The sequence below is a fragment of the Danio aesculapii genome, chromosome 13 (genome assembly GCF_903798145.1).
Source record: "Danio aesculapii chromosome 13, fDanAes4.1, whole genome shotgun sequence".
In the NCBI taxonomy this organism is placed as follows: domain Eukaryota; kingdom Metazoa; phylum Chordata; class Actinopteri; order Cypriniformes; family Danionidae; genus Danio; species Danio aesculapii.
Genome location: NC_079447.1, coordinates 2876988 through 2889286, shown reverse-complemented (window position 1 = coordinate 2889286; position 12299 = coordinate 2876988). Strand labels below are relative to the sequence as shown.

The window sequence follows — 12299 nt, the reverse complement described above, 5'->3', positions numbered from 1 at the left end:
GGGGCCTTTCAGTCTCCAGGGGTCTTAGTACACCTCAATGAACATGCATTACACACAGATATTACCTATTTGTAAAGGACTATATATACTGTATAACTGCAATACTTGATTCTGATAGGTCAGTTGCGACAATCCAAGGTATGTTTTTCTGAGATAACAACTGCTAAATACTAAAGACTCTGTTATTGTCAAGACTGTTAGGGGTTTAAAAAGGTTTAACAATAAGATAAACAATTAGTAATCAAATGTCCCCCATCACATTTAGGCATTATTGTACATTAATAATGGATTCGGTTTACTGTACATTACACATTTCTTGTATATCACGCCAATTTAACTTAAATACTTGAAATGTAGCTGCAATTCTGGAATGCGTCATACACGTGTATTATTTATAGGGCTAGGCAAAGATTATTCACAATTAATCACATCTATTGTGTATGTTTATTATGTCTTGTGGCCTATCCAGGTTTTAGGAACAGCAAATATTAACTTGACTTCTAGTTGATCATTTGGTATCAGAAGTGTCTTATATGAAAGGTAAAGGCCTCTAGATTACACTTATTTGAGCAAAATAAAATCTGATCATGCCTTGATTATGAATGATTTCATTAGGACAGTAAGATCTGACTCTGCTTAGACTAAAGTCTGGTCACTGAACCTTCAATAATGTCCAGTATAGAATATGTGCTCATGCTGCAGTGGAAACAGAATGAATATTGTGTCTGACTCCATCATGAGCTTGGAGGACTGCATCCATACATCTCTGCAATGACTCAAATCACTGATTAATAAAGTCATCTGGAATGGTGAAGAAAGCGTTCCTGCAGGACTCCCAGAGTTCATCAAGAGTCTTTGTGTTTATCTTCAATCTTTTATCTTACCCCAGACATGCTCAATAATGTTCATGTCTGGTGACTGGGCTGGCCAATCCTGCAGCACCTTGACCTTCTTTGCTTTCAGGATCTTTGATGTGGAGGCTGAAGTATAAGGAGCGCTATCCTGCTGGAGAATTTGCCCTCTCCTGTGGTTTGTAATGTAATGGGCAGCACAAATGTCTTGATACCTCAGGCTGTTGATGTTGATCATCCACTTTGCAGATCTCTCACACACCCCCATACTGAATATAACCCCAAACCATGATTTCTCCTTCACTAAACTTGACTGATTTCTGTCAGAATCTTGGCTCCATGTGGGTTACAGTAGGTCTTCTGCAGTATTGGTGATGATTGGGATGCAGTTCAACAGATGATTCATTGGGAAACAATCGACCTTCTGCCACTTTTCCAAATGATCAACAAGAAGTTCAACTGGGATCGATAATTATTTAAATGCACACGTTCATGCATATATTAAAAGAAAATGCTCATTTATATTCATTTATTTATATTTATTGAACTGTCTTCTGGGGTGTGCAGCTGAAATCCGACTTAGTTTTTTCACCTGATATTTGCGAGGCCCAACAGCAGCCATCCAGATGCCCATACTCACATCCTCTCCCTGAAAAACACACACAGTTACATGCTGAAAAACCCTGTCAAGAGCATACACACATCATCATCTGAATGAATGAATGAATGAGCTCTTTCAGCAGCATTTCTCCTGCTTCAGTGCATTTATAATAATAACATGGACTACAGACGCCACATCTAGAACAAACGAGATCTTCAGAGCGAGTGAAATCATTAAAGAGGAATCTGCAAGCACTGATTTGATCTTTGCAAATCTCTGACAGAGAAAACTGAAGATGATATCAAACCATTAGTCTACTGGAGGGAAACATCTTCTCTTATGAAGCGTCTGCTGATGGAGTCATTATACATCTCACTTTGTAGGGATATTTATCTTAGTATACAGTAGATGCATGCTGGATCTTTCCGATAAATAATACTTTACTTTAATATAATATAATTTACTTTTTAACACATCATATACATTTCTCATCATATAAATTATAATTCTTTTTTTTCTCCAATATTTTCCAAGTGATGTTTAATATAGAAACACATTTCTAAACACAATAGTTTTAATAACTGGTTTCTTTTCTCTTTGTCATGATGACAGCACATCATATTTGACTAGATATTTACCAAGACACTAGTATTCAGCTTAAAGTGACACTTAAAGGCTTAACTAGGATAATTAGGCAAGTCAATGGACAACCCCTTAGTTTTTCACGATTTTTTTCGTTGTGGTAATTCCTAGAAATTTGCAGACAATTTTGCGATTATATATGAAGAGTTCAGATGCAAAACCCTCTAAATCCATCAGACCTCTTTTACTGTAAATGAGAATTTTCTATCAGGCTCCTCTGATTAGGCTCAGGAGTTTCATTTTATAGATAATGATAAGGTTATTAGCTAGTAAATAAAATAACCTTTTTTCCCCAATATGTCACTTTAGACAATTCTTTGGTTTTTAACAAGGTACATTTTCTTCTGCATCAAAACCAGCTAAATCCACTTGTGCTTTTTTTGCAAAAACCTCTAAATCCACCTATCGGGACAAGACTGTAATTAGTTGAAAAATTACTAAAGATGCAATTAGAAATAATCTTTCCAAACATAAAACACATTACACAAACCATCTAAAAATACATAAATCTGTCAAGTAAGTGGCGGTTCATTCCACTGTGATAAACCAGGGACAAAGCAGAAGGAAAATGAATTAATGAAACCTATCAATAAGTGCATTAATCAATAACATTAAAACTGACATTAATTGAATATAAATCCCAAATATCAGAAATGACAAAAGATTGTTAAGATTTAATGTTCGTAGAACAATGTAAACATTACAAACATCGTAAACTAAGCTTGGTAGATTCAAATAATGCAGTGTAAAATCATTGTGAAACATCAATATCTGTGCATTGTCCATTAATATAAAAAGCTTATCAGATGTATAGGCATTATGAAGTAATTTAAATAATGTAAAGTTTTATAGATTATATTTATCTTTTAAACAAATAGCTCACATTAGCAAATAAATCACATGGTGGGCCTACTGGGCAAAAAGGGGATGCCTCAGACAATTTTAGAAGCTGTCATTCATTCATTCTCACCTTAACTTAAGGTTTTGGTCCCGTGTTTATCCTCACAGCATCCATGTGGGATAAAAGAACGGCATCTTAACTCTGTCTTTCGTGAAATGGAGTTGCCGTTTAATGTATAGTAAATCTGACTTATTCAGAGTAGCGTCGCTGCGCAAAAACACGTTATGAACGCTTGCTACACCTCTGACTGTACATTGTACACAGTTTAGAGGTAAGGCACGTTTTCATTCGCCATTCACTGACAGTCGGACAGGCTCATCCAGTTCATCAAACTCTGTCTTTTAATATTGAAAGCAGAATAAAACAGCCTCCTCATAAAAGCCGGCGTATCAGCACGCTGCTACATTGAAAACATATGATTTAATTAGCTCCTTCTGATTGGTTCTCGGGATATAGTGACTTTTACAGTCAAAGGCAAGTGGCGTTTAGAGGCTTTTGCAAACAAACTGTTATTTCTGAATGCGCTGATGCTGCGATTTAGATGATCAGAAGCAAATCTATTGGTTGATGGTGTACTACGTGCCTCTCTTTCTCTCTCTCTCTCTCTCTCTCTCTCTCTCTCTCTCTCTCTCTCTCTCTCTCATATATATATACATATTAGGTAGCCTACATATTAGGTGTGCAATCTGACACGATGACAAAAATCATAATAAAAGCTTCTTCTTTATTTTGGTCAAGACAAGATCTAAACCAGTTCTAAAACGGTAGGGATTAAGCTAAAGGAAGGTTGTATAACTCTTATTGTTATCCACGATCTTAGTGTTTCTCAGATTTCCCTCCCTGGAGCATCTGTACTTCACTCAGGACATGCGTTAGGGCTTCCCCCTACTGTAATACACCTAAAACACAGATCGCCGTAAAACTCGTCAATGGCAGTGAAGCGTTTTCTCTCGTTAACTGCAGCGAAAGAGCACAATTTGTGCCACAGCATGTCTAATCCAATCTTTGCATTGACTTCACATGTAAATCACTCACGCTTGATGCTTCATCCGTGTCTGCTTACGGCACAGGCTGCAAAACATTTCCGCCCCCCCCTTCCATGTAATGTAATGCTCGTAAGGGCACAGGTGAGACGCCATTATTCGAAAGACACTCAAATACATCATGTGCGCTGCGTATGCAACATCTATAAGTCATGTAAAACAATTCATTGTAAATTAAAATAAATATAATTTGATTATATGGTTTGGAATTGGATGTTTTATGAGATTATTTACAGTTTTTTGCAATTATTTGACGTTAAATTAAGAATTTTGCAGGATTGCAAAGATTTGTGAATTTTTGTTGATTTTGCTATGGATTCAGCGATCGCGGAACCGCAAAAAAATAATGGCGTCGATTTATACTATATTGAGTTGAAGTCAGAATTATTAGAAAATTAAAATTTATTATTTTTTCTTTTTTTAATATTTCCCAAATGATGTTTAACAGATTCAGGAAATGTTCACAGTATTTCTGATAATATTTTTTCTTCTGGAGAAAGTCTAATTTGTTTTATTTCGGCTAGAATAAAAGCAGTTTTTAATTTTTTTAAAGCCATTTTAAGGTCAATATTATTCGCCCCTTTTAGCAAAAATTTTTTTTCAATAGTCTACAGAACAAACCATCATTATACAATAACTTGCCTAATTACACTAACCTGCCTAGTTATCCTAATTAACCTAGTTAAGCCTTTAAATGTCACTTTAAGCTGTATAGAAGAGTCTTGAAGAATATCTAGTCTAATATTATTTACTGTCATCATGACAAAGAGAAAATAAATCAGTTATTAGAGATGAGTTATTAAAACTATTATGATTAGAAATGTGTTGAAGAAATCTGCTCTCCGTTAAACAGAAATTGGGAGAAAAAATAAACAGGGGGGCTAATAATTCTGACCTCAACTGTACATCAAAAGAGTAAAAAAAAATGAAGGGGGCTAATCATATTGACCCTAAAAATATTGATTAAAATAATAACAAAGAATTAATCAATAATAAAATGATAATTTTATTTTAAAACTTGCTTTTATTCCAGTCAAACTGAAAGAAATAACTTTCTCTAGAAGACCAAAAATAATAGAGAATATTGTAAAAATCTGTGCACCACTTAGCGGGCTTCCACACAGGTTTCTGCATCTTGTTTATATACACTGTGAACATCAGCTACACTAATTATCTTTATTCTCCATTTCCACCTGGTGATACTCTTCCCGAGGCCCTCAGACTATGCAGAGTCACTGATTCGATCCAAGACCAACGACGAGATGATTCCAAGGTTTCCATATCCTGGACCTGGCCGAATCCTGAGCAGCTACTGTGATGGTCATGGAGGAGTGGAGAACATGAGACTGATTCCTGTGACGCTCCAGGGACAGACAAGCCTTCGCTGAGGCCAGCTTCCAGCCTCCGCCACTGAGACTGCAGCTCTGCACAAGACGTTTGGCCAGCGGAGAAATTAAAATGGTCGTGCCCAACTGAGTCTGGTTTCTCTCAAGGTTTTTTTTCTTCACTTCCGCCATTAGTGAAGTTTTTTTCCCTCTCCGCTGTCGCCACTGGCTTGCATGGTTCAGGATCTGTAGAGCTGCGCATCGTTGGATTTGCTCTTCAGTGTTTGGACTCTCAGTAGTGATTATTAAACCACACTGAACTGAGCTCAACTGAACTGAACTTAAACACTACAAACTGAACTACACTGTTCCTATTTACTGTGACCTTTTATGTGAAGCTGCTTTGACACAATCTACATTGTATAAGCGCTATACAAATAAAGGTGAAGTGAATTGAATTGAAAATGCCATTGCTCTGTTGATCACTTGGGTAATATTTAAAAAATAAAATAAAAACACAACAAGGCAAATGATTTAGCCTTCATCTGTGTTCTGATGTGTGTATGATGTTTTTCAGATGTACCTGGTAGGCTTTGAGGTGTTGAGCGTTGCTGGCGAGCCACTGCACCAGATCTCTGGACACCACATATCCAGATCCACAGGCAAACGCTGGATATGCAGGACTGGCATACTCCAACTCTTGCCACTTACCAACACGATCCACAGCCCAGTTCTGACGGAAACTGAACACACACACACACACACACACACACACACACACAACAATCACGACAAGGTTTTAGATATGACTTGCATCAATGTTTTAGACCTGAAACAAATCTTATTTTGTTGCATGCGAGCAAATCCATGCAAATGTCATCCCTGAAATTAAAAAATAAATGAGGTTTCCACCAAACAAGCGAAACCCTTTCTAGTGTTTTTGTGTAGGCTTGTATTTTACAGTACTGTAAAAATACTCAGAAATGTCTCGGTCAATGTTTTTAAACAATTATATTTGGCTTAGCAAAGTCAAACAAGTGCCAATTTCATATTCAGTCACATCCATAACGGAGAGGTGTCACATACATAACCAAGCTCTTCCCTCATAAATATAAAAAAGGTCAAATAAAATCAATCATGATTGTTCTACAGAGATCCGACTTTAACCTTCTGATTAGCGTTATTTGTTTTGGGTTGTGCAGTTAATTCACAGAATTTCTACAAAGTCTGTTGTATACTGTAAACTCGCATAACGCATGTTTATTTTCCTCATTTAAAGGGCACATAGTTTACCCCTTTTTTCATATTTAATATAAGTCTTTTGTGTCCCCAGAATGTGTCTGTAAAGTTTCAGCTCAAAACACCCATCAGATTATTTATTAGAGCTGTTTGAAGTGTCTATATTATAGCTGGGAAAAATGTTTTGCTGTTTTTATGTACTGGCCCTTTAAGGCTAGTCCTCCCCGCCCACCGTTCCCACGTGCCTGTCAGCAATCGCCGCCCTCGGCTGCCTCAGGAAGCAGATCTCACGTAACGTGTGTGAGAAATACTACAGTAAGAACTTTAACAATCAGTATTGGATGCAGTTTTTGTGGATTTGCAACAATGAGTCACACACAATGTCATTACAAAGTTCACACACACACACAGCGAGGACACAAACACATAGCGCACACACATACACACACACAAACGTAGCGCAGACATACACACACACACATAGCTCAGACACGCTGACACACACACAGCTCAGACACGCAGACACACACAGAGAGAGAGAGAGAGAGAGAGAGAGAGAGAGAGAGAGACAGCGCTTTAAGCTTTGCACTCGTCTTACACGCATATGTGACATGATACAGGTAATCGCTGTATGGATATCTGTTATGTTGATGTACAAAATAAACCTGATTTAATGTCCACAAACCGCGATTTAAGCATCTTCCTTTATAATTGTTCAGACACGCGGCTGTGCTGATGAAGTAAAGCTGAAGTAAATCGCTGTAATTCATTACACACATGCTCTGTTTTAAAACATGTTAAACTTGTGAAACTCACTCTTGATCACGTTTGATGATGATTGATGACTCTAGCGAACTGAACACACCTTTTATTCCCGGCTGCTTTGCGCTCGTCCTGTCTTGTTTATATGATTATACACGTGACTACCGGACATGTTAATGCAGCTGTCAATCAATATTGGTGGGCGGGGGGGACCACACTCCTACGTAAAGTTTCGGTTGATCTGAAAACACCTCCAATTGGGCCACCGTTTTTGTTGTTAAATTTGACAAAAAAGGACTGGGTGTGCTTATATCACCTCAATATGATAGTTTACACACTATACTTACACACATTTCTGTCTAAACAGCTTCAAAAGTAGATTTTTCACCATAGGTGCCCTTTAAAATATAAAATATGTTCACAGATTGATATTTTTCTGATCCCATAACTCTGTGGTTAGTAGTTTTGTAAAATATAAACAGATGTTTCAATATAATGTTAACATATGCTTTCTATATGAATTCATGTTTTAAGATTTACTGCAAATGTCACATCCATAACGCTGGAATTGCTCATGTTTGTCACATTTTAATGTTTCCGATCATCAAACAAATTTAACATTAGTCAAAGATAATACAAGTAAACACATAATGCAGTTTGTACACCAGCAAGTCCACTTCTGAATGGCTGAAGAAAAACAAAATGAAGACATCGGAGTGGCCTAGTCAAAGTCCTGACCTGAATCTAATTGAGATGATGTGGCATGACCTTAAAAAGGTGATTCATGCTGGAAAACACCCAAATGTGGCTGAATTACAGCAATTCTACAAAGAAGAGAGGGACAGAATTCCTCCACTGCGCTGTATCAGGCTCATTGCAAGATATCAAAGACGCTTGTTGTTGTTGTTGCTACTAAAAGTGGCCAAACATGTAATTAGGTTTAGGGGGCAAACACTTTCTCACAGGACAATGCAGTTTTGGAATTAGTTTTTTCCTTAATAATAATAAAATAAAAACTTCATTTCAAAACTGCATTATGTGTTTGTGTTATCTTTGGCGAATATTTAATACACTTTACTTGAGGGGGTGTTCTAAAGACTGTCACGAATTATTTATAATCATGACATGAATGTGATTTTATGCATGCTTATGACAACTTATGACAGATTTATGACAAGTTTTGTATTCTTGGTAATGTCAAGTGGTCATAACATGTGTAAAGACCGGTTGTGATGTATTTGTTTATGCCAAATTGTCATAAACAATGTCATCTTTGCATTTAAAATGACAAAACTGAGTGATTGACACTTAATAACAGTTGTCACTAGCATGCATAAAATACCATTCACTTTCATGATGCGTCAAAGGTTTGATGACAGTCCCTTACACAATTTATGATGATCTGAAACATTAAAGTGTGACAAACATGCAAAAAAATAAGGATCAGTAAGGGCCAAACACTTTACACCATTGTATAAATATTTCCCAAGTGATGTTGAACAGATTCAGGAATTTTTCACAGTATTTCCTATAATATTTTTTCTTCTGGAGAAAGTCTTAATTGTTTCATTTCAGCTAGAATAAAAGCAGTTTTTAATTGTTTTAAAGCCATTTTAAGGTCATTATTATTAGCCCCCTTAAGCAATATTAGTTTTGGATTGTCTCCAGAACAAACCACTGTTATACAATGACTTGCCTAATTACTCTAACTTTACCCTAATTACCCTAGTGAAGCCTTTAAACGTCACTGTAAGCTGAATACTAGTGTCTTGAAGAATATCCAGTCAAATATTATGTGGTCATCATGGCAGAGATAAAAGAAATCATTAAATCTATCATGTTTACAAATGTGTTGAAGAAATCTTCTCTCCGTCTTCTTGTGGGACAAAAATAGACAGTGGGGCTAATAATTCTGACTTCAACTCTACATAAATTCTCAGCTTCTCTGCATTTATTGGGTGTTAGTAAAATGTTAATATTCTGTAGTAATGAATGATTATAGTGAACTCACTTTCCCCACCACAGGCTGGTGTGTGCGAGGTGTCTGCGCTGCGTCTTCATCAGGACGGCGTCTACATCGATATAGCAGTCATCATCAGTCTTGAGCAGCAGGCTGAAGTCAGCGTTCTCCACAGACCTGAAACCAAGAGCAATCACAAACCCTGAAGCTGCTTTCACTCAAGAACAGACAAAATATTGACTACAAGAGTCCATAAAGACAACAGAGACCATTTAAATCCCTGTTTGCTTGGAGGAAATCATGGATACTAGAGTAAAACTACACTCACTAACTGACAGGCAGTATCAGGAAATGTTAATAATTTATTATCTCATTAGATTAGTAATATACATGAATTAAAAAGTCTTAATTACTTAAAATTATTTATTAATAATAATAAAATTTCAAATAGAATATAAAAATAATACTGTAAATTAATAATACACAATAACATATATCTTAAATATATATGCAAAAGTCGTCTACTACTGTACTTGAGGCTTTTTTAGTCTAAATGTAGTTGTTTAGATTGCAACTGTGCAGTTTATTTATAAGGATAGTGCCTATTTCAAATATTTATAATTTCAGAGAAACAGCACGTCAGCATCCATCAAGCTTGTCATACTGAGCACAGCAAAGACGGTTGATGTTCCGCCACAAGATGGCGACAGAGAATGCATAAGAAGCCCTTAGAGGAGGAAAAACTCAGCCTAAATTTCAAACTACAGCTGACCAAATCATTATTAAACAGGTAAGGGACATTCTCCAAGGACAAGTCCATCTCTCTCTAATGTATGCTGTAGTGCTGTATTTATACCACAGTAATCTGCTAGTGTTTGCTTTGGTTTGGCTTTTTCGAAGTTAATTATTGTGATATCCCGATTGCAACAGAGAAATACTGGGAAATCTCTGTAGACTGATGGCATATTATAATCTTAAAATGTGAGCAAAATCATCTGCTTTGTCATCACTTTAGACATTACGCTAGAGAATTATTCAGATACTAGCTCTAAAGTGACGTTGGTGAAGTAGCAGCGGTTTCTGCTGTTCTGATGTCAGCTGCAGATGTGAATGAATGGTGGAAGAAAGTAGTTCCTCTTACAAAAAGATTTTTGAGACTCTCCTTGTTTGATTTTCTTTTATATATACATGATTATGCCGTCGAACTGTTGTATAAATGCAATATCACATGAGTAGCAGTGCGATATGGCTGTATATCGTCACTGGTGGGACACTAAGGCACTCAGCCTGCAGCCTCGAGCCAATGCAGGCCTTCTACCAGTGCCGATATACAGCCTTAGTAGCTAATTTGCAAAGTACTTCTCAAAAATCTGCACAAAATGCACACGGAGAGCGAGGTCTGAGAGGTGATCGGGTGCCACACTAACCATTTATAAAACTGCAGCAGTTTTGAAGGCACGTTCCTGTAAGTGTCCACCACGTCCACAAATACCATGTCTCCGTGTCTGAGACTTTCGTCCTGCAGGGCTTCGTCCTCCTCTTTCAGCTGCGCTGCACGGATTTCCTGCCGTTCTGAACGTCCGCGCAGCAGCTCAGACAACACCTTCACATCTAAAACACAGACAATCAGAATGTTTACATGGACACCAATACTCTGATTTTAATACGATTAAGACAATACTCTGATTAAGAGTCTACCATGTAAACAGTGATTTGATTACCTTAATCAAACTAAAGTCATAATTGAATTAAATCAAAATCAGACATGTGCCCTGCTGAAAAATCCAGCTTATACCAGCCTAGGTTGGTTGGTTGGTTTTAGCTGGTTGACCAGCCTGGTTTTAGAGGGGTTTTGGCCATTTCCAGCCTGGTCTTAGCTGGTTAGGCTGGAAAATGACCAGCTAAATCCAGCTTAAACCAGCTTGACCAGCCTGGTTTAAGCTGGACATAGCTGGTTTTGGCTGGGCTCCCAGCCTGGCTAGGCTGGTCAAGCTGGTTTTAGCTGGTCATTTTCCAGCCTGACCAGCTAAGACCAGGCTGGAAATGGCTGGAAACCAGCCTGGAAATGGCCAAAACCCCTCTAAAACCAGGCTGGTTGACCAGCTAAAACCAGCCAACCAGCCTAGGCTGGTTTAAGCTGTTTTTTTCAGTAGGGTGGATAATTCCTATTTTAGTCGCATTGTTAAAGAGCACTTTAGACATAGAAAGCACCTTTAACTGCAGTTGAACTTGTCGCAAAATGTATTCATTTTCTTTTCGGCTTAAATTCCCAACATCACATATGGTGCTATCGTGATGAACACAAACCGATGTTGAAACACCGGAGGAAACTAGTGTCAAATGCTGGCTAATGACGTTAATGGAACTATCTATTATAGCATGTAAAACAGGATCACGAAAGCAACATGACAGCAACTCATATAAACAGCATGATATTATTGTCTTATTTAGATTAAGGCAAATAATTAGATTACTGATGTCCATGTAAACATAGTCATTGATAATCAAACTACAGGATGGATGTGCAAACCATTCAGCATGGGGAGCTGATGGATGACTGTGATGATATATTGAATATGATGTTGAATTAAAAGTCCTCTGAAGTGCTTATGTGATACACTATTGTGTATTCACAATATTAATGTTTGTGTCATTATTTATTTATTATTTTTTTATTTATATACTGTTAAAAGTAATTTATTATCACTACTAATGACTGTGTTTGAAACTAAATAACATCAGCAGTTGAGAAAGCTTGCGCTTTGGGTTACCATGACAATACTCGTTGTGTTTACTTCAGATGCTACTATGCTGCGCCTGGGGAAAGACACTGAAGTCTCAATGTGATTTTGTTTCTCCTGATAATTCAGGTATGTTTTATAAAAAAGTCAATGTGTTTATTATAATTCATGTAAAAACACGTGAGTACACATTTCCTATGTGTTTTCAAGTGAATAGCTTATTTACAGTTGTTT

General features: G+C 37.1%; 1 protein-coding gene across 1 annotated transcript in view; it reads right to left on the bottom strand.

Moving 5' to 3' along the window:
- The window catches only part of b3galnt2 (beta-1,3-N-acetylgalactosaminyltransferase 2), a 39615-nt gene that overhangs the window by 2324 nt on the left and 24992 nt on the right, over positions 1–12299 (bottom strand). The window contains exons 8-11 of the mRNA XM_056471507.1: positions 10752–10935; positions 9376–9501; positions 5947–6106; positions 1444–1500 (exon numbers count right to left, since the gene is read on the bottom strand). Of these exons, the coding sequence (XP_056327482.1) occupies positions 1444–1500; positions 5947–6106; positions 9376–9501; positions 10752–10935 (527 nt within the window). The remainder of the gene's footprint in view (positions 1–1443; positions 1501–5946; positions 6107–9375; positions 9502–10751; positions 10936–12299) is intronic.